The sequence below is a fragment of the Aureobasidium namibiae genome (assembly GCF_000721765.1).
Source record: "Aureobasidium namibiae CBS 147.97 unplaced genomic scaffold scaffold_1, whole genome shotgun sequence".
In the NCBI taxonomy this organism is placed as follows: Eukaryota; Fungi; Ascomycota; class Dothideomycetes; order Dothideales; family Saccotheciaceae; genus Aureobasidium; species Aureobasidium namibiae.
In genome coordinates, this window is record NW_013581208.1 from 768,288 (window position 1) to 792,559 (window position 24,272).

Here is a 24,272-nt window from a genome sequence, read left to right on the forward strand (position 1 = left end):
GTGCCGCCGACGTCGCAGTCTTGGTTGACCAGCAACTCGTTCATCGTCCACGCCCCATACTTCTTTGTGCCATGAGACTCTGTCGCACAATCAGCTCCGCCGCCGCATGCGCTGCCAGCCTTTCCTTTTGCCTGCTGCGATCCTTTAGATATCTCTCTGCCTCGGGTCGCATCCGCAAGATCCGCAAGATCATATCGTCGCTCGGCTCGGCCTGTGCCTCTTTGCGCTTTTCCTCCTTTGCCTTCTTCATCGTTCCAAGGTTGCGACTAAGCATGATACTCTTGCTTCGTCGTGTACTGGGCACTCCTACCAAGCTCGCCGCTCCACTGAACGAGTGCTGTGCGAGTGTCGCAGGTGCAGACATACGATTGAGCTCTCGCGTCTGCCTGGCCTGCTGTCTTGCCACTGTCGCTTTGGCCATTGATTCCGATGTCCGGATGAGATTCTCGGTAGACTCAAAGTAGAAAAAGTTCAAATTCTGCAGATCGTGATACTTTGACGACTTGAGAATGTCCAGTGGTACTCCATGCGCTGTACCGTCCTCCTCGTCGACGGCGTGGAAAAAGTCAAACAGCATCTGCAACCATTTGAACACAATGTCCAGCTCCTGCTGCGTCAACGGCCGTTGTTGCGAGGGCTTGTCGGAGAGCGGAGGCACAAGCAACGATTCGATCGTTACAAGGACTTCTTTCCAGAGTCGCGTCATAACCATGACCATTGCCGAATCCGTCAGCGTCTGTTTCATGATCGCAAAGTTATCATCGAAGTAGGTGAAAAGTGGCTTCAACGCATTCGCAGTGTCGATAGGTGTGGGTCCTTGAATGACGGATTGTGGTCTGGCCTTCTGGAAGTATCCACGGACCGTGTTGATCGATATTCCTTGACTCAAAAGACCCCTGAGAGCTCTACGTGACAGGACTTGTTGGATGTATGAGGACAGCTGAAATCCAGTCAGTCAAGGCGGACAAAAAGACAGAATCTATCATCAGCTTACCTTGTCTGTAATCTTGCGTGTCATGTCGCGTTCGCTCCGCTTCAGCGTTCGGAAAGCTTTGCCAAAATAGAACTGTATGTCGTCCCTCTCACCTTCCATACTTACTCGTAGCAACAACCTGCCCTGTGTATCGAGGTCAAGCCAGAATTCTCGTGGCATGTAGTCACTGAAATGCGATGGGTCCAGTTTCAACGAAGTTCGACCTACGCAGTCGTGATCCCCCAAAGCGTCCCAATCCCAAATCGTAGCAATAATGTTCAAGGGGCCTTGGGTGCTGATATCGACCGTCTCATCCCAGCGCGGGTTCAAGCTACCGTAGACGATGCGAGTCTTGGCCAAGCGTTTCTGGTATTCATCTCCAAGCACGACATATGGATCGCTCAGGCCATTCATGTCGCAAGCTTTGAGGTCTTCTGCCTCGATGATCTTGATAGTGAACACAAATTTGCTGGACTGGCGGAGTTTGACAGGGTTGATCGGAGGCGCGTGTTTCTGAATGACGTCTGCGCAAGCGTCTACGTTGATCTCCTTTTCTAGTTTGTCCAGCTGAAGTGTCGTGTACTCGATGTTGTTGAGCTTGACAAGTGACTCGGGCAAGAACTGGAATGGCTCAACCTTCTCTCTGTTCGCCCACGTGTCTTTGGCCATCTGGACCCATTTCTCTTGTCGTGTCTGACGGGACGCTGCCTCTTGTTCGGGTGTCATGCGGTCCATCTCCTTGACAAATTTCTGTTCTACAAGCTCACAGTATCTAGCGATACCAATACCGATAGATTTCGATATGGCTGTCATGAATTTGGCATACTGCAGATCATCGTCCCACTCGAGTTTGATGATCTGATCGATGGTCTGACTGAAAGAACGGAACATATCAACTGCGGATACACTATGGCGCTCTTCGTCTGTGGGGACATTGTCCGGATGAGAAGTGCGGACCCTGAAGTCGTCTTGGTTGACAGCCCCTTCGACCCAGCCCAGCATGTTTGCATCGGTCAAAGCGATCCAACGCCACACAAAGTCTGCTAACAAGCCTTCGATGTGGAATGCAAACGGAACGTTGGGAAGTGCTTGCGAATGAACCTTGCGAATGCTCACAAGTTCTTTGTACAGATCGAACCCATCCTGTACCGGAACGTCTTCACCACGGCCCCGAACGACCTCGACTATACGTGATACCAGATCGCGAGCGTCGGCGGCAAAAGAGGGCAAGATCTCTTCGACCAACGCCGTTAACGGGTTGACACCCATGATCTCGGGGTTCTTGCGATAACGCTTTTGGATCTTGTCGGCAAGTGTGACTACTGCTTTGCCAAGTTGAATGACGTGGTAAAACTCCCAAGATTCTGCATCCTCAGGGACATGCTTCGAGAGCATACCGTTGTAGGCCTCCCGGGCTTTTTGTCTCAACGCATCGTGCAACGCAAGTGTGAACTCGTCAAGATCTTCGGGCGTCTTCGCAAAGAGAGGATCGTCGTAGATATGAGTCTCGAGGATGTACATCACCGAGCCGATAGAAGGGGGCTTGGGCTCATAGCAATGCTGCAGAAGCTCGAAAAGTTCCCTGAGAAGTGCATCATGAATCGATGAGAGGGATTGTTGTTGCAGCGAAAAGTCAGACACCGTCCACTTCGACGCATCGAACATGTTAGAGGGAGTCATCTGACTCACACGATTCGCTTTTTTTACTTCGGCCGTAGGCGTCTTCACATACATGAATGCGGCATCGAGCGTGTCCAAAGTGATCTCCTGACGATCAAACTTCTCCCTGATGACGTCCAAGAATAGTGTCATCCGGGAGGGTTGTGGAACGCGCCATCGCAGCGCTAGCTCGTTGAGAACATCAGTGGATTGCTTCGAGAGTAGTTGTATATCTGGTCCGTCTACACCCTCGGCGTCGTCGTCTTGAAACAGGTCATTGTCCAGGGCCTTCCTCAGGACAGCTCGATAGTAGGCCCTTGGCTCTGCTGGAATGTATGTGAAGGCCGTGTCATCGCTGACCGACTCACGAGGTGAGTTGTTCAGGCTCAGTGTGCTCAGATCGAAGGATTGCTCGGCTGAAGCGGATGGGTCAACATCATCGGTCGATGCGAGGGGCGGAGACTTGATAGCAGCTGGCCCAGTCGTGCTCCTTGCAAGCTCAGGATTGGACTGAATGATGGTCAACATTAGCTGTGAGAGATCCTGGATCTCGGCCTTCTTCCATGCTTCGTAGACGTCGTCAGATTGAAAGTCTTGGTTGCTGAGGGTTCTACTAGAGTTCAGGCTGAGATGCATCTGGTACAACTTCAAGTCTTGTATGGCGGCCTGCTCGGTCCACACAGCCTTGTGCGAGTCGATGTCGGCTTGGATCTGGTCATACGAGGTGCCAAATATGTTTGCAATGCGAAGGACAAGCGGCATATCTTTGACCTCTGAACTGCGGGGAACCTCGACTTCGATTGTGGTCCCACCTGAAGGCTGAGAGGAGCTTGTCAAGTCCTGAGCGTGTACCAGCAGCTTGCTCTCCAGGGTCTGCAGGCGAGTGGTGAGTTCTGGACGATCGCGCGCCCAGTCGTCTTTCTTGAGAGTGGAGCTGATGAGGCGCACGAACAGAGCAACATGGCGATCGACCATGAGCTTCCACGAGTCGTCTTCCGGACCTTTTCCTTTCTGTAGCTCCGAGGTGGCCTTGGAGAAGAAGATCAAGAGCAGATCCTCGACACGGCGATCCTTCTCCATGGACTTGCGAAATGTAGGGTTTTTGAACTCGTTCAGAAAGGTGGCAAAGGTGCGCTTGACCAGAGGATCGTTGAACTCGGGCATGCGCTCTTTGCCAACAAGTACACCTGTAATGCGCTTGTCTAGTTCACCGGTGAAGCCATGTGGCAGACGGGTGCTCTTGGAGTCTCTGATGGAGGAGAAGTCCTTGACCAGATCTGTGATGGAGGTCGAGGAGCGCGAGATGGGCTTAACGGGCTGGGCGACATGGTGGGTGCGGCGAGCCTTGGGTTGCAGGAGATGCGAGAGGTAGGCAGTGCGTAGGGCGAAAGAGTAGGCATCGTGCTCGTCAACCAGGCGCCGCGCAGGCTGTAGGCTCTGTACACGGCGACCGGTGACAGAGGAGCGAGCAGACGCCGGCGACATTGCTGTGTGTTCAAGGAGAGTCGGACGAAGGGAGTGTCTGGGTCAGGCCGACATTTGCTGTGCGAGACCTGCTGGGTCAGTGGTCGTGACTCTCTTACAACTACTACAAACAAGGCCGGTCGGGGGTGCCGTCCGCTGGGTGTTTCAGGCGGCTTCTGCTTGTCTTCGGGCACACGCGAGTATATACCAAGACGCCGCTGCGCACTCGAAGACGGTATGGTGTGGTTTGCGAGAATGTGTGCTTGGTCCCTTATTCTCTCCTTTCCCAGACCCTTTCCGAACACAGCTTCGCAGCGGGCATCGGTACGAGAATCCACAGCGTCTGGCGCGTCATGGTTAATTGGCCATGCTCACTCCCGCTGACCAGACGATCACCCGCAGCACTCGGCGCGTTTCAGCTTGTTTCTTGGCTGCCATTCTGCTACACTGCCGACTCGCTTTGAACCACTGGCTCTTGCTAAGGTTCGAGGCTTCTCTCTCGAGGTCAGATTGATTGCTCGGACGTGCATCCTGTAGCCATGGTGCTGTTTGGGCACATGGATCAATTGCTGCTTCCAGAAGCCGGAGCGGTCAATCTCTCTCGCAAATGCCACGCCTTCCTGCTGACACCACCCTGCTCTCCACTTTCTCGTCCAAAGCTCCTTCTCTGCCTGTCGCTCCCACATGCTGCGCTCTTGAGGTTTTTCTTGGAATTTGGTCCGCTGTGCACATGCATCTGCTCGTGATTCACTGCGGGAAATCCATCTGCTCTTCAGCTGACTGTCACTTGGCTGTTTAATCACTGTGCTGCTGCGTTTTCGTGTCTCCTCATATTGTCTGCTGCCCGTTATCTTTCTTGACTACTACTCACCACCTCACACCAACCCCATACCCCTCCAACATCCTGCATCCACGCTCTTCCTTGCCTGTTACCCAGCCATCTACGCCTCCTGCATTCCGCCGCTATGGCCAACAACAATGCCGGCGCCAACTTCGCCGATAAACCACGTCTGACGGAACAAGAAAAGAAGAACAATCACATCGCCTCGGAACAGAAACGCCGTCAAGCAATTCGTGAAGGCTTCGACCGTCTTGCTGAGATCGTGCCCAGCATGTCAGGTCAGGGTCGCAGTGAAGCCGTCATGCTCTCGGCTACCGTCACCTACATGAGATCCCAGCTCGCCAAAAAGGACGCTCTCAAAGATATGGCTGCAAAGCTCAACGTCAGTGACGGTGACTTTGAGCAAATGTATCGCGAAGAGCGCGCCAGAATCAACCAAACCTACGATCGCTCCTGATCCTTGCACAGAGTGCATCTTGTTTCTCGTACTCTTATGCCGAATGCTCTCACGTCACTCGACTTGCTGGTGAGCTCCGATTCATCACCATCACTCGTGCCAGTAGGCTGACCACGATCTCCAGATCCGTGATGCATCCATCCGGTTTGCGCTCCAAGATCTTGATGACATACTGTCGCCGGTGTGGGTGGTTGTTGCTTTCGCAGCCAGACTCGGCACGAAATCGCCTGCCTTCTATTACATTCGCTTGAGGTATCACTTGTCGACATCGAAAGAATGCTCACGCCACATGCTCAAAGCAGCCTTTTGCAGTCGCCATTCTTCGCACTGATCTATATCATTTCTTGCAGCATCATCAGGCTTGGGTCGTTTCGTTTTCTTGCCCTTGCACCTGCATATAGAAGCTATAGACATGTGTTTGCACGTGAGAGGCACACAGTTAGTCCGTTTACTCAGCGAGAAATCCAACTTCAAATGACCTTACATAGTGGCTTGCCGCCTCGAAGTCAAGTCTCGCTCACATAACATTGATAGACGCATGCTCGTCGGTGCTCATGTCTCGGATCGCGCACAAGTGTCATACTTCTAACCAAGGACCTGGGCAACAAAATCTTCAATGCCAAAAATGTTCGAGTACATGGGCTTGGGAATCTAGACCCAATACGCCATGTAAGGCAGTAAAGTTCGGCCGTTGGGACACCTGCAAGAGAACCGGGTTCACGCTTGTCTAGCTGGGGCGGATAAATTCGGGCGCGCATCTTCACGTGTCGCCTGCTTATGCATAACTCGCGGCGGCCAACAAGCAGCTTCACACTCGATCAACAGCCATGCGTCAATCGTTCATAGCGGCAAGGCCCATGTCACGAAGGTTTCTCGATTCAAACGGTCTGCTGGAAGGACTGGGGTGAAGTGAATCTGGTACAAGGAACGACTATCAATTCGATATTTACCGGCTGCCCTTTTCGTCCAGTGGACCTGGTGTAGGTTCATCTACGGTCTTAACGCTTTATCGCCCAGTCTCCAAGTCACACGTGTTTACGGGCGTAAGCTGTCGAGTTGAACACCAAAAGCGGTGTCTTGCATGTCGATCGCCGGATCACTGTTTTCTAGAAGACACGCTCATCACCGAGGGCGGGACGGTGGACTTTGATCCTTCTCACCAGATGACACTTCAGGGGCGGCGCAGGGCCAGCAGCCGGTGTCATGCAGAATCATCAGACATGCAGCGAAGGATGGCCCTGGAGCAGGCGCAGATTGTTCAACGATCCAAAGACAGGCTCCTTGCGTGGTGCTTTGATTGGGGCCGTGGCCTGAACACTGCACAATCTCATGGCCTTCGGCGCAAATAAAAGGTGGTCCGGTGTCTTTGATGGTGGTGCCAGCACAAGCCACAATAGCCGTTAGACGCGACGTCTCCCGGGGTTCTAGTGCGTGCCACGGACGATGCGACTCATGATCTCGGCCTTGAGGCGTCAAAGCCTCGTCGTGCTGAGCCCTCGACTCTTTAGCATAATACTGTCCCATGCCCGTCACCTCTTTTGAACCATCGATTATCTGTTGCAACCCTTGTCATCGTCTCAGTACCGTCAAGAGATTGGCAAACACTTTCTGAACTCAATCGTCACAATACCGGGTCACAATCTCTCGCCATGTTTGAAAACTACACCGTGACCGCATCGCGTCATCCTTCTTCTCTGCCACTCCCTTGTGATGGCCTGTTTGGACCTGACTGGGCTGTCCCTCGGATTTCGCCACCATGCGATTCTCAAATTTCAATTACTCAACTCTCGCAACAATTCAGCGAAATGCGTTACACTTCGCAACCCTCCTTCTATCCTCGACACAGACCAACAAATGCCGAGCGCGAGCTGGACCCAACCCTGAGTTCTGCTGATTACGTGGGCTCGCTATCCCCGTCCAGGAGACGTGCGCAGAGGCAACACGGCGTGCGAATGCTTTGTGATCCGTCTCACCTTCGCAACATTCAAGACATGGTCGACAAGATGGTCCAATCTGGGGAGCAATGCGCCGTGTCGCCGCCTCGGGCTCCCAGTGTCGGGGCAAGCCCATCACCAGCGGAGGATGAAGGCTACAGCAGCCTTGACGAGAACCGTCGCAGCGGATCGATATCATCGGTCTCATCTGCTGGATCGGGAGCGTCTTCGTTATCATTCCGACGTTCTGTGGATTCCATCACGGGCGCCTGTGTGTCCAAGAAGGTCCGTGTCAAGAAGGCTCGCAACGCGCGCGGTGCGTCGAAGCAGACATGAAAAAGAAATGTTCGAGGACTGGGCGGGGACGTGGTCCAAGTTTCAGGATGTCGGAGTATTGGGTGAGGAGTGTGGTGATGACTTATGAAAGGATATCGGATGGGACGGGAAGAGATGTAATCAACATCTGGGAGCTTTTGCTGTTTTGCAGGCGTTCTACCAGAGATACCCATTTAATTAGATGATTTTGATACCGAGAATGACACAGATGTCACTCATGCGCAGCTGACGACTGCCATTTCATTCACTTTCGATGCTGATGCCCTGAATGGACAAGAGACAAGGGCTGTGAGACAAGCCAGGTAACCACGCGCTGACTATGATGCTTGAGTAGGTTGATGATGGTGGCGGTGTGGGTGGGTGTCTCGAGAGGCGAGTGGGCGGGCGGGCGGGCAGGGCGGGCGGCCTGCCAAGAGCAAAGTCGTTGTCGTGCTTTGTCCGAGATGCTACATGGTCTAGGGAGATGGCAGACAAGCGCCAACACCAGACATGTCAATATCGGGGCTCATCAGGCCAATTGCCAATCGCGCAGTGCATGTGCGGCTGCATCCTCGTGTAGAGACGCTGGCCGAGAGTCGCGAGATTCTTCGCCTGATGCAGACGTTCGGACGAGTCGAAATGTTCCGCAACTTCAAGTACGACGCGCAGCCGCTGGCCAACAGCATGATTGCCATCTACGAGTCCGACGACGCCGCCCGGAAGCTCCTTGAAGAGTCGCCCCTGCGTTTTGTCATGAGCCCCGAAGGCTCGCCTGAAGGACAACAGAGGCACTACCAGCTCCAGGCCAACCCCTCGACCTTCCACCACCGCGATCACATCGACCAATCCGTCTACAATGGCTCCTACAAGGTTTCGAACAGGAGTCTCGTCCAAGAAGACTTGGCCAAAACCGTCCCCATGCTGGGCCTGAGCGAGTTCACGCTGAGGAAGCCGGAAAAGCCGTGGAGAGTGCTGCGCCGCGACAAGGAACGCGAAGAGACTACAAAGACTTTGAGGCACCTCCTCGAGGATGCCCCTACTTCCAATTGATCTACTGCATCAACCCATATCCGACAACAATGACAACAGCAAGAACAACAGTCGATTGACTATCACTACCATTACCTCTGCCAGAAACATCAACCCACACGTTCCGCAATCGCCTCTTGTTACTGCACCATACAAGTCCCATCTTGCAGAGCACGGATCGCCTCCATCAGCCCTTTTGCCTCGTTGTCGCGGCCAATCTGCTGCCACCGTCCGACTACCTGCGCCTTGGCCAAGAACTTTGCTCTATAACCGTCCTGTGCGGTGATCAGGCGCCCGCGGTACTGGTTCCGTGGCATATGTCGCAGCTCTGGAGCAACGCTCATGTCTTGCTCCTTTTCTTCCCTCTCCAGTATCCTCTCCGCCATGACACCACCGCCCTTCCTGAACGCGTGCAAAGGGTCTCCACATACCATTCTGATCAACACCTGACCAGCGGCCTCGCTCTTGTCGCGTTCTGCTTTCAACTGCTCGATGTTGAGAACATTCATCGTCTTAAGCTCGATCAGCTCCTCTTTGAAGACGTTGCCGAACTGATAGAGGACTGTCTTGCCGCTTTTTCTCATCAGAGTTGCAAGCCGTGCAGCTGTTGCTACGATTGTGATCAAGACTTGCTGCAACTCGTTGATCTTTCCATCAGAGTCTTTGTTCCTTGAGTCGAGTTGGTAAAGTGGTTCAAGCAGCAACCAGATTTGCATCGCCGTCTTGAGGGTGGCGCGCTTTCGCTCTTCGCTCTCGTTCAGATCCATCCTGTACTGAATCTCGTAAGACGTTATATGCTCGGCGCGATGTTGCTCCCTGATGAACCCTATCGCGTTGTCAGTCATTCGTTCGTATGAATATCTGTTTTCTCGGAAAACACACCGTCTTCGTTTTCCTGGTCGTGTTCCAACTGCTCCAGCTTGACCAACAAATCTGGAGGCGCACCGAACAAGAGGCTGCAAAAGACATGTCGTACCAGCACCCTGTGGATAATGCCGTAGCTAAGCCCAAACCGACATTCTCCGTTTGCGACAACTTCTTGCCATGTTTCCGCACCTCCACCGCCTTCGGCGACGGCCCTGCAGAAGCTTTTGAACTCCAACTCGCTGCGCTGATCGATGTCGGCCAGCCATTTCTTGAGCTTAGACTCTGTAATGTCCTTCAGCAAAAGGTCCTTACGAAACACGTCCTCGCAGAATTTGTCAATGCGTTTGCGAATTCCAGCCAGCGTGGACATGACACTGGCGTCAAGGTTGTTGTCTTTCCTCTCTTGTGGCGTCAGATTCTCGGGTGGGGTCAAGTCTGCGGTTCCAGGATATCCAAACGATGCCTGTCCGTGTCCTTCTGGGTTCTGTCTCGAAGGGGCAGGTGAAGGGCGTCTGGTTGTGTTTCTCTGAGCTGAGCGAAGAGCATCTTCCGACGTCCGCTTGCTCGGGCTCCTAGATCGGGTTGTGCGGTTTGTTGATCTCCCTGCCTGGCGGTGCTCTGTTTGCAACTGGCTGGCGGCATCAGCGTCGATCTGCGCGTCGAATGTGACCTCTTTTCTGGCTTTTGAGTTGTTGGTCTGGACGCGGCGTTGCTCCGTAGGAAAATCAAAGTTGTTGACAGTTCGACGATCTTGTCTCTCATAGTCCAGTTCGTCCTCGTCGAATTCTCCGTCATAGAAGCCATCTTCACCAAATGGCAGTGTGCGTGGCATAGGCATGATGCGTGTAAGGCGGGATGGACAGGGTGGGAAGAAGTAATGCAATGTTATTTTGCAGGGATCCACGGCTGCTCTACTAAGCTTTTTGCAATGAAAGGGCCGAAGGACTTGTTATGATTGTCATCACTATCCTCATTTCCAACCGTCTATAGTGGAATGCTGTATGGCGAGGAATGTGTGCGTAGCAGGGTGGCCTGTCCACCAGGGCCGAAATTGATTTTTGGAGAATCTGCATCTGCTATGCATCGTTAAATAGAGAGTGGGACTGGTCTTGGTCTTGAAAAGAAGTGCGGCAGACGTCAGAATCAAACGTTTCACCTTTGCGAGTATCTTCAACTGCTTGATTGCCCTAGTCAATCGAATGTGTCGCGTCAATGCCTGGCTCTGCACGGCTTGGCGTAACAAACCAAGAGATGCCCAAATTGGTATGCGTTGTTGATGCTTCCACGATATCTGCAGGTAGCATATGTTGTCGTTGATACTAATTGGAACATTCATAGGGAGATAGGCTCAGGAATGCAGCCCTTGTTGCTTCGGCAATTTGACTACTCCATCCTGACATGAGAAGCTTGGCTAGGAATGTAATGGCTTTCAGAGCTCTACCTGATGTACCGCATGATCAACATACGTAGCACTAGATCTTCTCCAGCTTGTGGTGATGACTATGCTGTTTGACACCGTTTCAATTATCCTGCAGAACGACTAGATGCTCAGCTTCCTTAGTATCTGTCTTGACAAGCGATTAGCTGTTCTTGAGCTTGTGATTTGGGTCGAATCGGCCTGCCGCAAATTTACCATGGTCAGATGGCAGACGTCCTTGAAGCTTTGAGGTGCAGTCCGACGGGAACTGAGATTATACCTATGTCTGCGTAGACGTAGCTGGAGTCCGTTGCGCAGAAATGGAGGACAAGGACAATGTTCGCGATCTCGAGTTTGAGCTAACATTTTGTCTGCAAAGACGGCGTTTGGCTGCATTTGAGAACCCACAGGTCAAATTCTGTCGTGGACGAGTCTTTGTCTGCTGTATGCATGGACAGGCGGTTGGCTCTCGCTAAAACAATATCAACATGACGATCATGCTCGCGATTGCCCAATGCACGGTTCTCTATCTAAAATGATGCATGTCCCGTCGTAGACTGATCCGAGCACAAGTCAATTGCGCAAAATCAAACGTAACATGTTCAGTTTGAGGAAACGAAAGAATGTGAACTGTGAGCCTGTGAAACAAAATGGACCAATTTGTTTTGATTGCTCGCTACAGAGCCAAGCAAGGGAAGCGGGGCAGAGCCCTCGTGGTGGAGCGTGTGTTGAAGATGAGCTTCTGTCCGCTGGGAAGGGCATTTTGCCTTGTTTAGATGGACAATGAACCCTCACAGACAATCTCCCAGCGGGCCGTTCATACGCCGGACAAATTGCAGAGAGACGCACCAAGGGCGAAAGACGACAGCAGCTCCATCAGACTTGGGACCCGGAAGCCGCAGGTCTTGGAGTCGCTAGGAGCGCGATTGTTTCAAGCGAAAAGGTGAGGGGCGCACTCTTTGATGACGGACACGGCATGCGTAAGCGCAAGGATAGCCCGCCAGGTATGTTGGCCAGTCGTGATGGTCAATACATGCGTCGTACAGCACACGGGACAAGGTTCCGACGGCAACAGGGCAAGCAGAAGACAACAAGAGCACAGAAAAGGAGTGGCAGGGAAAACCAGAGGCCGTTGCACCATCTGTCAACCCTCAGGACATGGATTTGTTGGCGCGCTTGTGTGCAGTAGTCGGCTGTCAAGACCTTCGGCTCGCGGGTACCCGCTCGTAGTCTGAGAGGACCCTTGCCTTCTGATCGCCATCGGGAGAGAGCGCATGCCTGCGGGTCTTCTAACGGCTATCCATGTGTTGCAAAGCTGGTGCAAACAGTGCTAACATTTCGTGAGACTATCCGGCGGGCTGGTTGCTTTGCCCTTTATAAGACCCAGCGCGAGCCATCGCCAGTCAAAGATGTCCATCCGTCGTGTGTGCACCCTCTCAAACCTCTTTCGTTCTCGTCAACTGCGGCAGACTGTGGTATTTTAGCCAGGTCGGTGAGTGCACGATTGCCGACAAAGGCTTGCCAACGACTAAACAATTGCTCAGCAGAGTCACACTCCTCTCCAGGGCTTGGCCGCTCCACGATTGTCGCAGACTGCAACAAAACATCCTTGCCCGAACCACCCTCGTTTCCCGCGGAACACTTCCTCGCCAGCTAGCCGACAACAATCATGTGCACGAAAATCGTCCACGTCTTCAAATGCGGTCATCAGCAAGTCGACTTGGCCCCTTGCGCCGCGTCGAGAGTCGCAAAGTGTCCCAATTCCCAAGACAAGAAGATCAATCACGATCAACGCTGCTCGAATTGCCAAAGATAACACGGTGAGGCTCTTTTGACCGACTGAGTTCGGCTCCAACGTCGCTGACATATACTCAGTGTCGGTTGCGTGGTCAACTACAGTACTGATAGGACGATGAAAGACAGTAGCCCGCGTTGAAGGAAATGTTTAATGGTCTACGAATCAGTTGTTGACGAGGCTTCTGGCGGCATTGACTTGTTTTGGGTATTTTTTTTCCTGCTTCATTCAACTCATGGTGGATATCATCCCTCGGCGTTCGGCAAGTCAAAAAGGGCAGGTTTAGCGCGGCGTATGGTTACTTGGAGCAGTCGAAGCATTCGGCAAGCACAGAAGGGCCTGCTAGAAATATTGCAATAAAGGATATTGTCCTTCGCACAGTGCGACATTCATGAACGCTCTCTATCTTGCTGAGAGAGATGCAAGAAGAGTCATTGCTTGCGGCAAACATTCAACATGCATCTGCATCTGACCACCTGAAGGCGTTGGTGGAGTGGTCGGAGCGAAATGATGGATCATAGCGTTATCGAACTGCTATGAGCAAAAGTGGCGTGTATCTGATACGTACCTCTGGCCCATGTCATGATTCTTGAGTTGTCACAAACAAAGCAGCAACTGGCTGTCGAGAGCCGGTACGGGCCGAGTGGGCATTGCAGGATACAGCAGATGGCTGCAGACTTGCAGGCGCTTGGGCAGCTTTCCGCTGTCATGCCAGAGCCTTAGGAGACGTGAAACGTGGCTGCAGGGACACAGAGGCATCTATCCTTTTGGCCCAGAGCTTGATAGATTGCTGCAAACGAGGACATGCAATGTGAGCAATTGCAAATAGCCGAGTCGGCGGCAGAGGAAGAAGAGGAGAGACAAACACGTCGAAGTGTCGGTGAGATGTCTGGGCGAGCTTCACAGTTGGCTGCAAAGTGGAGAAGGAAGGCCTGCCAGCCGAGAATCCGCCTCGACTTGCCCTGCTTCCACAGCGCTTAGCAGACCCGACGTCTTGTCAGACTTCTGACGGCAAACATGTCGATAGACATCAACTGGGACACTCTCACCACGGGCTCTGATGGCGAAGCGCTGGCAGAGACTATCAGGGCGTTCATCCATGATCGCTTCCAACAGATTGCCCTCCCACGCATGATACGCTCTGTCAAGTGCCACGCTTTTGAATTTGGCAATGTCGCTCCAACAATCGAGCTCAAAGACGTCTGTGATCCATTACCGGACTTCTACGAAAACGACGCCGACGATAGTCAAGAAGACGACGAGACGCCCGGCCAGATTGACGAGAGCCAGCACAGTGCTGCAACTCCCAGGGTCGATGAGACGCGTCCTCACCATCAACACAACGCATCCTTGAGCCGTGATGAATTCCACAATCCTCGATTGACAAGTTCTCGAGAGCACATGGGAAACCCAATTCTCTCAAGAACAGCTACGCCAGGAGTCTTAGGAGGCACGTCGAACTTGGGCTATTTCCACTTGCCACTATCGGCAGGACTTTCAGGTACCACGACCCCATTGGCCGCTGTGGCCGGCGCACAATTCCACAATGCGCGACATGGCCCCTCACAATTGGCCCAGTCGCCAGAGAGCAACTACTCTGACAGTGAGCCACGGCACCGCTCAACTTCTTTCGGTTCCCAGACGCCTTCATCTTCAAAGTCATCCTCGCGTCCAACCTCAAAACATATGGATTGGCCTGAGAAGTCCTTGCAACACGATGACCACGACTCCGACACGTCACATCACGGAGTTGGAGACGAGCAGGAACGTAGCCCCGAGGATGTCCAGATGGTCTTTCATGTGGCATACTGTGGCGACGTCAAGCTGAGGTTGACTGCTGAAATTTCGCTGGACTACCCGATGCCCAGTTTTGTAGGGATCCCGTTGCAGCTCAACATCACCGGTCTGACATTCGATGGTGTCGGAATATTGGCTTATATCAAGAAAAAGGCACACTTTTGTTTCCTTTGTCAGGAGGATGCCGAGTCCTTGGTCGGTGGATCGTTGACAGGCGAGCATGAGGAGCACAGCACCAACTCATCGCAGGGCTCACGCAAGCTGGGAGCTCTCTTGGAAGAGATCAAAGTTGAAAGTGAGATTGGTCAACGCGAGGGAGGAAAGCAAGTTCTCAAGAATGTGGGGAAGGTGGAGAAATTTGTCCTCGAACAGGTGCGCCGCATCTTTGATGACGAGTTTGTGTATCCCAGCTTCTGGACCTTCTTGGTATGAAAGGCTGCTGTCGATTCCTTGGCTTGCCTTGGTAGCAATAACGAGAGGGGCTTGATATGTCTTTCATGTCTCCTGATGGTTTTCAATTGGAACGTTGTCACGCCTTGTCCGTTCATCCCATATGCGAGCGACAGATACGAAACCAAGTCGATTATCCGAACCCCTGAGTTCCGTCCGTCCTTGACACCGCTTATTGCAGGTAATAAGGTGCAGTCTGCAGGACCCGGCAAAGGCTGCCTACAGCTGTCAAATGCAAGCCTTCTCGTGTCACCAAGTACGCGTAGCAGTCGATGTGAACACGGCTTTCTCTATTACACTGCAGTGGGTGGTCACGGCACGCTCACCCGTTCAGGGCCAATTTGGCTTGCACGACCAAGATTATCGCACGCTGCGTTGTTCCAATGTTTGACGACAAAGCTCAGACATGACAGTCAACTTACCATGCTGATTGAGACATTGGCAGGGGAAAATGTATGAGACCTTAGATTTGTGAATTCCTGCTTGACAACTTTGTCTGCCAAGCTACACCCAAGTACTCCGTAGTCAAGGGAGTCCATTCAACACACCATGATAAACATTCTCATACGTTCGAGCTTCCGTGTCAGAAAATATGATTGATGGAACCAGAAGCCAGGTTGCACCGACAATTCGGAATTGAAACTTCTACATTACAAACTATTATCTTTGCTGGACACAGCTTAGTAGGCCACCATGTTTGCCAAGCCATCAAGCTCGCGCTGGTAGTTTTTGTGCTGAGAGATGGCGTACGAGAAGGCTGTTGCGAAGTCCTTTGCACCCTTGACAAGGGTCACGGCCTCTTTGAAGCTGCCGACCTCAGTCTGGGCAGCGGTAACGACACCGTAAGAGTCGACGACATCGTTGCCCTCAGAGAACGATACACCAGGGAGCTGGCAAGCATCCTTGACGAATGCAACCGCCTCACCGGTAGCGCCAATGCTCTTCAAGTGACCGAACGCTTCTCTCACGTAATGCAGCGCGCGGCCGTTCTTGCGAAGAGTGGCGATACTGTCGGCTCCACCAGGGACGAAGATGGCATCATACATGGTACTGCGCTGTCCCTCCAGGTTGTGATCAGGAACGAGTCCCTTTCCAGAGTCTTTGCTCTCGCCAGCAGCATAGATAGGAGTACGACGAGGAGCAATGGTGAACGGAAGAGCGCCCTGGGCAGCGAGAGCAGCCTTGATGGCGTTGTAGGCAACAGAATCGTAACCATCTGCGATCAGAATTGCAACCATTCTCGTGGCGATGGTCAAGTTCTTAGGAGGGAAGTCCTCCTGAGAGAGGTTCTTGGAACGCTTTCCCAGGTTGACGCGGCGAGCTTCCTCGGGAATGTCCGCACCAACTTGCTCTGCGACTCCACGAGCAAGATCGAGGTCGATCTCACACAACCTCTCGACCATGCGCTTGTAAACAATGGGGTCGTCGCAGTGATCGAGCTCGAAAGAGAGCGCATTCATGATGTGCATCTTCTCGTGTTCAGACATGGAGTTGTAGAACAACTGAGCCTGGTTGTAGTGCTCGGAGAACTTCTTGCTACGCAGACGGGCCTTCATTCCGGCAACCTTCTGTGGGTAATCGACGTAGCCACCTTCCTCAGCAGTGGCAGGCTTGGTAGCTTCGAAGCGGTTGGGCCAGTAGTTGACAGTTCCCTTGGTGATGCTATGACGAAGAGCTCCATCTCGGTTCTGGTTCATAACGGGGCACATTGGCTTGTTGATAGGCAGCTCCTGCCAGTTGACGCCGAGACGTGTGAGCTGTGTGTCGGAGTAGGAGAAGTTGCGGCCTTGCAGCAAAGGATCATCGGAGAAGCCGATACCGGGAACGACGTGACCAGTACAGAAGGCGACCTGTTCAGTCTGAGTGAAGTACTCATCAGGCTGGAATGCAGATTTTAGCATGATCCGAAGACAAAGAGCAGTGTGCCACGATGGATCCTCGACGAGGGTCGGCATCTGCAGACTGCAACATGAATATACGTACGTTGCGGTTGAGCTCAAGCTCGCCAATATATCTCACAGGGAAGTCCTCCTCGGGCCAGATCTTGGTCGCGTCGAGGGGGTCGAAATCGAAATCGTCGGCCTGGCTTTCGGGAATGGTCTGGATACCAAAGTCCCATTTTGGGTATTGGCCGCCCTCGATTGCGGTCCAGAGATCCTTACGGTGGAAGTCAGGATCTTGTCCCGCCAGCTTCAAGGCTTCATCCCACACGAAACTGTGCACACCAAGATGAGGTGTGAAATGGAACTTGACGAGGTGGGATTCTCCCTTGGAGTTCAGCAGCTTGTAAGTATTTACACCAAATCTGTTACTCGGGTCAGCTTGGTTTTCTGTAAGGATCCGGGTGATCTACCCTTGCATCATCTGAAATTCAATTAGCATGACGTCGACAGAGAGCTGGGATAGTGTTTGGACATACTCGGTATGAACGTGGAATGCCTCTATCGGACATTGCCCACATGAACATGTGAGTTGCCTCGGAATGAAGGTATTGGAAGTCCCTACAACGAAGGCATGATTAGCATGTCCTTAATATCGTATCGGAACAGTATAGGAGACTACTCACCAGAAGTTGTTGTGACTTGAAAGAAATGATCGTTAGCATGTTTCAAGTGATACAATTCACGAAAATACAGCAGCATTCATCATAGGTTTGACATACGCAGTTTGTGCTGCGATTCTGGTTAGCATGATCTCTACAAGTATAGGCGGTAGCCACGCCACAAGGTTCCTCTCATAGCAACAAGGATACCTCGCAGTGTGCTTGCCTGTGGTTCTGCTCACCCTTAAAGTGAAGGTACAATTAGCACGGTCTTATAGAAGAACGGAAGTAGTACTTTTGCAGCAAGCCAGCTCACAGTCCGAGCTCAACATTAACGAGATGGCGTCTAGAACACCATCCCATCATTGCTAGCCAAATATGCGAGACTGACCTACTAAATATGTACCTATATTTGACTCACTTGAGGGATACCGGAATGAGGCTCAGGTTTGCCAGAGTGGATGACGTCGGGGAACTTGAGAGCGTCCTGGATGAAGAACACCTAGGCCGAGAGTGTTAGCATTCTTTCACAAACTCGGATAGTAGAAAACTTGGGGGTTGACTTACTGGAATGTCGTTTCCAACAATGTCCCAGTTACCTCTGTATTTGTGGGTCAGTCGAATGGACTTCTACTGCTCCGTTGAATACGAACTCCTCAGTGTAGAACTTGACAGCGAAGCCACGGACGTCTCTGACGGTATCCGCACTGCCGCTGCTTCCCAAAACGGTAGAGAAGCGAATGAAGACGGGTGTAGTGCGCGAGGTATCGGTCAAGACACCAGCAGACGAAACGTCCGAGGCACTCTCGAACAGCTTGAAGGTACCAAAAGCACCTGCACCTCTGGCATGGACAACACGCTCGGGGATACGCTCGTGATCGAAACGGTGAATCTTCTCGCGTCCAGCGTGGTCTTCGAGCAGCACAGGACCGGTCTTGTCGGCACTTGCAACTCTGAGCGAGTCGTCGGTGTTTGTCTGCTTCACGCCGTAGTCGGTGGTGATTCGGTTGTTCGAGTCCATGTAGTTCTTGATGTTGTCGCTCATTGCAGCGACTTTGGCATTCTCAGCAGGTGAGCCAGTGATGGCCTCCTTGACGGTTTCTGTGATTCCTGGTGCCATTGCGATTGTTGTGAAAAAAGAAAGAGTACTTGGTCAATCGATCCTGAGCTTTGCGCGGCGGGCGATGTCCTTGATAAACAATCACCGTGATGACCGGAGCTTGGACTATGGAAATAGCTTACCAAAGAGTGACGTAGGTATTATAATCCTTGTTATGATTGGAGACTCCATATGGGTTTTGACAGCTCACGGCCCACCCAGGCGGGCCTAAGCCATTACAAGAACAGAGCCGCCCATGCCTGCCTGTAAAGGCTTCAGCGTCTGCCACACTCGCACTACAGATGAGTCTCCTTAGATTGAGCTCAGCTACCATTTCTTGTGCATCAGATGGTCGACATACGTCAGAGTATGCCATATCGGCGATTTCCTAGTGATAAGTTCAATGCGGAGAGGACCTGCCCAATCAGCGATCATCATATGTCAATGGATTCGTGATTATTGCGGTGAGATCCGTTCAGGCAAGCTCCATTCAGGCGAGTGTGAAACATTTCTTCCATCACGCTGCCAACCATGAGCAGGCCACGGCTGAACCCGTTGTGATGAGTTAATTGCCGGACCCGACACGAGCATTAGGCATGGCTTGCAAGTCGTTACTTCACTGCAATATGATGGACTAGTGAAGGTACCCAGCAAGAGCTACAGCTGGACAGAGCCAACGAATGGTATGAGATCAGGAGTGGGGCAGAGCTTGGAGACTGTAGTGAGGACTTCGTTCCGCGAACCTTCGTGTCAGAATTATGTCTGAGCGGATGACTCCGTCTAGCCAGATATCCCCACTTCGCAATCTGTACGTGTCGATTGCTAAGACTTGAGATCTGTCGGAGTCTGAGCAACTGTCGTCAAAGCGCGCAATTAACTTTGTCTTGAACCCACGTGTCTGCCATGCGGCTCTGAATCAACGGTTCAGCCGCATCCTTTGCATTTTCCTCTTGAGTCGATCAACGATAGCAGAAAACATATTCAGATGAGCATGATACAGGATTATCAGCCATCTGGCTGTGCCCGCCTCGAGTATAAGATAGAGGCAGCAAAACGGTATAGCCCCATGGCAAAGGATAAACACAGCTAAGGGGAGGGACAAGAAGGCACGTAGAGTCCAAATCACAGCCACGTCGTCTAGTACACCCAATGCTATGTTTCCTGTTGCGCACAATACGTACTAGAGCATAGTAAAGCCGAATACCGGTCGGATCAACATCCATCATTGCCTCGTAAGAATCTTCCTACTGGAGAGCCTCATCCGCTGAGAAGTCTCATGCCACGAGTGACTAGACTAGCCGCTTTGGGCTAAGATCGAACGATGAACGAGAAGACCAATAGCTGTGAAGATAAAACCTGCGAGAGATCATGATCAAAGTACACAACGTGATTCGAAAGTTGACCCTCTTGATTAGTATACTCAAAAGTCTTGCCTTGCTCGCCACGGCTAGAGTGCAGATAGAGGACGTACAGTGAGTCATCAAAATGAGCCCAGAAGGTATAGTTGTCTCGAAACAGATTTCAAATTGATTACATGCGTTGACTAGATGTCGCGTTTACGACGAGAAGGAACTCTTCGTGATGAAATGGGATGGCGAGGATAAGATTCTGGTACGGATATGATGAAGTTGAACATGCTTCTGATCTTTGTCTCTAATACACCTTCGTTAACCCCCACCCTTGCTTCATTACTCTGACCCACGAGAATGCGACATAGCTGATGATATAGCACAGACCTGTGAACAATACAAGGCCCCAGTACTTTCCGTCGCATGCTTCAAGTAATGCTCCTGCAATAGGCAGGCCCGTAAGCGTGCCGAGCGATACTATGGTGTAGCAGGTGGAGTAGTATCTGCCGTACTCCTCAGTCAAGCAGAGCTGGCCAACACAGACAGGAGTGAGACTGATGTTGGATCCGGAACCAAATCCAAACAGGATTGCAAAGGCTATCGTGAGGCCCAGGATTGTCGAATCACTACTACCACCAGATGCGGAGAGAATCGTTGCAGGTAGCCAGAGAGCCATTGAGGATAGAGCGCACAATACTAGGCAAACGATCATCAGATTGACTCTTCCGGCTTTGTCGGCGAGATACCCGGGAGCCCACCTGCCGATGATTGATCCGGCATTGAATATCGCAATGAGCTGATATGCAAAGGTTGTGCTGAAAGCACCAGAACTCAATGCGTAGGACGTCAGATAGGAGATTGGGACGAATAGCCCCCACTCAGCGAAGAAGACTCCAACCGTGGTCAGGGCGAAAGGAACGTCCCGGAAGATCCTAAAGTCTGGCAAGACGCTGCCACCAGGTTTTGGTGGGAGCCGAGAACGGATAAAAAGATTGGCCATTAGAAGAAGACCAATGTATATGAAGCCTTGAATACGAGTCGCCCATTCCCAGCCAACTTTGGGAAAGAGGTTCTGCAACATCAGAGGGAAGATGACGCCGCCGACGGCACCTCCTGTTGCTGCGACACCAGTCGCGTTACCACGTCGTGCCAGGAACCAATGAGAAATACTGGAGACGGCTGGAGTGAATATGAGGCTGGTTCCAGTGCCTCCCAAGACCCCGAAGCAGAGCATGAAATGCCAGTATTCTGGTGCTCGTTAGCCATGCTCATCGATTGCTCATGAAGGCGACGTGTTTGAGGCTTACTCGTACAGATGCCCAGCAGCTGTGTGCAGGCTACTAGCAGTACACTGCCAACTGCAACCAATAGACGAGGACCTTTGGCGTCGAAATATGGTCCAATTTGAACACCACAAAAGAACGAAAGAAAGGAATATACACTGAAGATCCAAGATATTTGACTTTCTGAATAATCGGACAACTGATGTGTGGCAACGTAGGCTTGATAGATGCCTTGATATGGTCAGTCGGAGCCTCAACGTGGACAGTAACACAGACAAACCTATTGAATTCATGAGTCCAAGGGCTGCCAACATTCCACAGAACGATCCAAATACAACCAACCAGCCTCTTCCACCCTCTGGATATGAGACTTCTTGGTCTGGCAGGCCTGTCGACTCTATGTCTCGATATAAAGAGTGTGGCTTCTCATTGTCCGCGGATCCATGATAGGTCAATGGTACAATTGGTGGGGCATTGGAAAGGGTACGCTCAGGCGTTGTGCCGGGAATCATAGAGGCTGTCATAAGTTTACAAGACCCACGAATATAATGCAGCAGTCCGGTCGGGATAACAACGCGAAGAAGAGCTGGCCAGAAAAAGGATGGAACGAAAACGGACGGTTGACCGTGAGTAATACTTTTCTCCGCCTTCCAAGAGATGGATCGGCCATGGCCGATGGCTAAAGAGGTACCCCGGAATTATCGCCGAATGTGGATCCATATACAGCATTTCTTACCGACCAGGCCTCTCCTCAGACAATGTGTGAGCAGGTACGAATATCATCTTTGAGAACCGAGAGAGCAAAGAAGGTTTGAAGAGAAATGACATCAAGTCGTTTAGCTAGGCATCAAGCCCGCTAGCAATAATTATTAGCAAGGTACTTGTACCTATTCTATTTCCTCCTCGCCAGCATCGGCCTCGACTTTTTCAAGTCTTTCCATATTCTCCTTGTCGAAGACGGTCTCCTTTGGTATCCGTTGCTGTCCAAAATCGACAACTGGACCAATGAGCTCTCTCCACTCTCTTCTTCTATCCATCAGCATCTTGACTCCTTCACTGACCAAATTCCAGCTGATGGCCACACCAGTGCCACCCGGTCTTCCCTTGCCTGTACCCTTCTTAGGCTTACTCATGGTACGATTTCGCTTCAAGTAGGCTGTGTTGATTTGGGAGTCGAGATCATCGGCGATAGTAGAGTACTCCTGCATGGCCATACGCTCCTCGGTCAACTCTAGCACACGTGCCTTTCGAGCAGTGTTCTCTCGTGATACCCGCTGAAGCTCTGATTGAAGATAACGCAGACGGGCAGCGACTTCGTCATCGTACTGCGAATCATAATCTGGGGTTGCTTCGGGCGTGACAAAGCCACAGTAGCGCAGCTCTTGTAGCGTCCGCTGCTCCAAAGGTGCGAAATCTCGGCCTGCGTTGGGCGGAATCTTGTATTGATCTGGAAAATGTGTCGCAGGCTTGAATGATGCAACCGTATCTGACAGTTCTTCGTTATTCGTGGCTTGTTCGCTTTCTGGACCGCCTGCAGTACTCTCTCCGTTGGTCATTGATACATCAGCATTGCCATTCGTCTGGTCATCTTTGACGAGATTCGGATCATGCCGGAAACCGCTCATGAGACGTGATATTAAGGGCCCTGCCGAAACTTGGGCAGTTTCGGCAACATCGTCACTCATGTCTTCGATGTTGCCTCGAGGCTCGTTTGGCGGCAGACGGAGATTAAAGTCGTGATGGCTCACGCCGTCTTCCTTGGCCCAGACTTCGGTGTACGGCATGGGACCCCGCGGTGGTATGAGATATGGTGTGACGCGATCGCCACGTTCTTTCAAAAAGGCGACATCCTCTTCGGTCAGAGGACGAATGTAGGGCTCAACATAGGCTTGGAAGGTAGAGAAGTTGATCTGACTGGCAGGTTTTGCGCTACTAAAGTCCATGTCTGGTGGGGTGCCAGGTGTCAGGTCGTGCAAATCATCGTGGGGGAAGCGAGCAACGCAGAAGATTTGTTTCTTCTCTTCGTCGGTCATGTCGGGGGTCCAGTCGCGAATATGGTATATGGTGGGATCATCGAACTGGCTGGGATCATTGCCGAACGATTCGTAATGGGCAATGGCAGGGGCGGGGGCCGGTTGGTGCTCGGCGTCTGAGGGAACAGGTGACGATGGGTCGTCTTCGGCCACAGGGGATTCGGGCGGAGGGGAAGATTGGCCGTCCTGGCGAGCGAGGCCGCGAGCGCCAACGGCAGGCGGGCGGTGCGGATCCGTCTTCTTGTCGAGGCGGGCCTTTTTAAGTTGGGCGGCGGCGTCGTCTTCACGGCGCTCGCGGTCGAGCTCCTGTTCGGCGCGGAATTTCCGTTTCCTCGAGAGTTCGCGCATGCTGCGGTCGCAAGCATCGCTCCGGGAGCGGACGTTGGGCAGTACAGTGTGGTGGATGCTGTCGTGGAGGGCGTGCAGGCTGGAGGCCGAGGGAGGGCTGGTCGAGTTTGTGGCGTGCTTGTCCATGAGAGCGTCGATGGTCAGATGCGGAGACAGCAGCAGCAGCGAAGTATGGAGATAGGGCGTGGTTGTAGGGGCGGCGGCGGCAGCAGCGGGCGTGGCAGAGGCTGGACTGGCGGCGCGCGATCGCGAGCGCTTCTCACGCGGGCGGGCTTGCGACGGCGTGTTCTTGGACGACGGGGCCATGATGGCGCTGCGAGGACATGGATCCCGGGCCGATTCTTGGTTGATGGATGCTCTGTTGCTGTGTTGCTGTTGCGTCTTGGTCCACCTCCGCAAAGACGCACATGCCCGTGCGCCAAACTAAGCTTTCTGCCTTCCTCAGCTTGCCGTCTCGTCGGCGTCAACCCGCCTTCCCGCCCGTGTCCTGTATCTCGCCCGCCTCCGCCTTCGCCCTCGCCCTCGCCCTCGTCGTCTGTGTTTCTGTCCTTCTGCCTGCTCATCCTGGCTGCCATGGCCCATTGTAACAAATCCTGCTGACATATTCTTTCCACTCCCTC

At 52.4% G+C, this 24,272-nt stretch overlaps 10 protein-coding genes across 10 annotated transcripts; 5 read left to right on the plus strand and 5 right to left on the minus strand.

Moving 5' to 3' along the window:
* Window positions 1-40: 40 nt before the first annotated feature.
* On the minus strand, window positions 41-4,117 carry M436DRAFT_34758 (uncharacterized protein; the record flags this gene model as incomplete). The annotated part of the gene is made up of 2 exons (XM_013576104.1): window positions 41-940; window positions 995-4,117. The coding sequence occupies 2 exons, from the start codon at window positions 4,115-4,117 to the stop codon at window positions 41-43; spliced, it is 4,023 nt and encodes a 1,340-aa protein (XP_013431558.1).
* Window positions 4,118-5,061: 944 nt separating this feature from the next.
* M436DRAFT_37160 (uncharacterized protein) lies at window positions 5,062-5,394 on the plus strand (the record flags this gene model as incomplete). Its single annotated transcript, XM_013576540.1, has 1 exon — window positions 5,062-5,394. One exon carries the CDS (start codon window positions 5,062-5,064, stop codon window positions 5,392-5,394), a length of 333 nt encoding a protein of 110 aa, XP_013431994.1.
* Window positions 5,395-7,043: 1,649 nt separating this feature from the next.
* Window positions 7,044-7,664, plus strand: M436DRAFT_68787 (uncharacterized protein; the record flags this gene model as incomplete). The annotated part of the gene is made up of 1 exon (XM_013576765.1): window positions 7,044-7,664. One exon carries the CDS (start codon window positions 7,044-7,046, stop codon window positions 7,662-7,664), a length of 621 nt encoding a protein of 206 aa, XP_013432219.1.
* A 489-nt stretch (window positions 7,665-8,153) lies between these two features.
* On the plus strand, window positions 8,154-8,693 carry M436DRAFT_35178 (uncharacterized protein; the record flags this gene model as incomplete). The annotated part of the gene is made up of 1 exon (XM_013576169.1): window positions 8,154-8,693. One exon carries the CDS (start codon window positions 8,154-8,156, stop codon window positions 8,691-8,693), a length of 540 nt encoding a protein of 179 aa, XP_013431623.1.
* Window positions 8,694-8,812: 119 nt separating this feature from the next.
* M436DRAFT_77474 (uncharacterized protein) lies at window positions 8,813-10,377 on the minus strand (the record flags this gene model as incomplete). The annotated part of the gene is made up of 2 exons (XM_013576911.1): window positions 8,813-9,498; window positions 9,555-10,377. The coding sequence occupies 2 exons, from the start codon at window positions 10,375-10,377 to the stop codon at window positions 8,813-8,815; spliced, it is 1,509 nt and encodes a 502-aa protein (XP_013432365.1).
* A 1,229-nt stretch (window positions 10,378-11,606) lies between these two features.
* On the plus strand, window positions 11,607-12,791 carry M436DRAFT_59577 (uncharacterized protein; the record flags this gene model as incomplete). Its single annotated transcript, XM_013576603.1, has 4 exons — window positions 11,607-11,679; window positions 11,754-11,960; window positions 12,285-12,448; window positions 12,501-12,791. The coding sequence occupies 4 exons, from the start codon at window positions 11,607-11,609 to the stop codon at window positions 12,789-12,791; spliced, it is 735 nt and encodes a 244-aa protein (XP_013432057.1).
* A 977-nt stretch (window positions 12,792-13,768) lies between these two features.
* On the plus strand, window positions 13,769-14,980 carry M436DRAFT_35187 (uncharacterized protein; the record flags this gene model as incomplete). Its single annotated transcript, XM_013576170.1, has 1 exon — window positions 13,769-14,980. The coding sequence occupies one exon, from the start codon at window positions 13,769-13,771 to the stop codon at window positions 14,978-14,980; it is 1,212 nt and encodes a 403-aa protein (XP_013431624.1).
* A 698-nt stretch (window positions 14,981-15,678) lies between these two features.
* On the minus strand, window positions 15,679-18,660 carry M436DRAFT_77476 (catalase; the record flags this gene model as incomplete). Its single annotated transcript, XM_013576912.1, has 9 exons — window positions 15,679-16,878; window positions 16,982-17,303; window positions 17,352-17,362; window positions 17,418-17,499; window positions 17,565-17,579; window positions 17,661-17,670; window positions 17,973-18,042; window positions 18,108-18,141; window positions 18,194-18,660. The coding sequence occupies 9 exons, from the start codon at window positions 18,658-18,660 to the stop codon at window positions 15,679-15,681; spliced, it is 2,211 nt and encodes a 736-aa protein (XP_013432366.1).
* Window positions 18,661-20,292: 1,632 nt separating this feature from the next.
* M436DRAFT_35756 (MFS general substrate transporter) lies at window positions 20,293-21,783 on the minus strand (the record flags this gene model as incomplete). Its single annotated transcript, XM_013576275.1, has 3 exons — window positions 20,293-21,236; window positions 21,296-21,502; window positions 21,552-21,783. The coding sequence occupies 3 exons, from the start codon at window positions 21,781-21,783 to the stop codon at window positions 20,293-20,295; spliced, it is 1,383 nt and encodes a 460-aa protein (XP_013431729.1).
* A 375-nt stretch (window positions 21,784-22,158) lies between these two features.
* Window positions 22,159-23,958, minus strand: M436DRAFT_34850 (uncharacterized protein; the record flags this gene model as incomplete). The annotated part of the gene is made up of 1 exon (XM_013576116.1): window positions 22,159-23,958. The coding sequence occupies one exon, from the start codon at window positions 23,956-23,958 to the stop codon at window positions 22,159-22,161; it is 1,800 nt and encodes a 599-aa protein (XP_013431570.1).
* Between the last annotated feature and the right edge of the window lie 314 nt (window positions 23,959-24,272).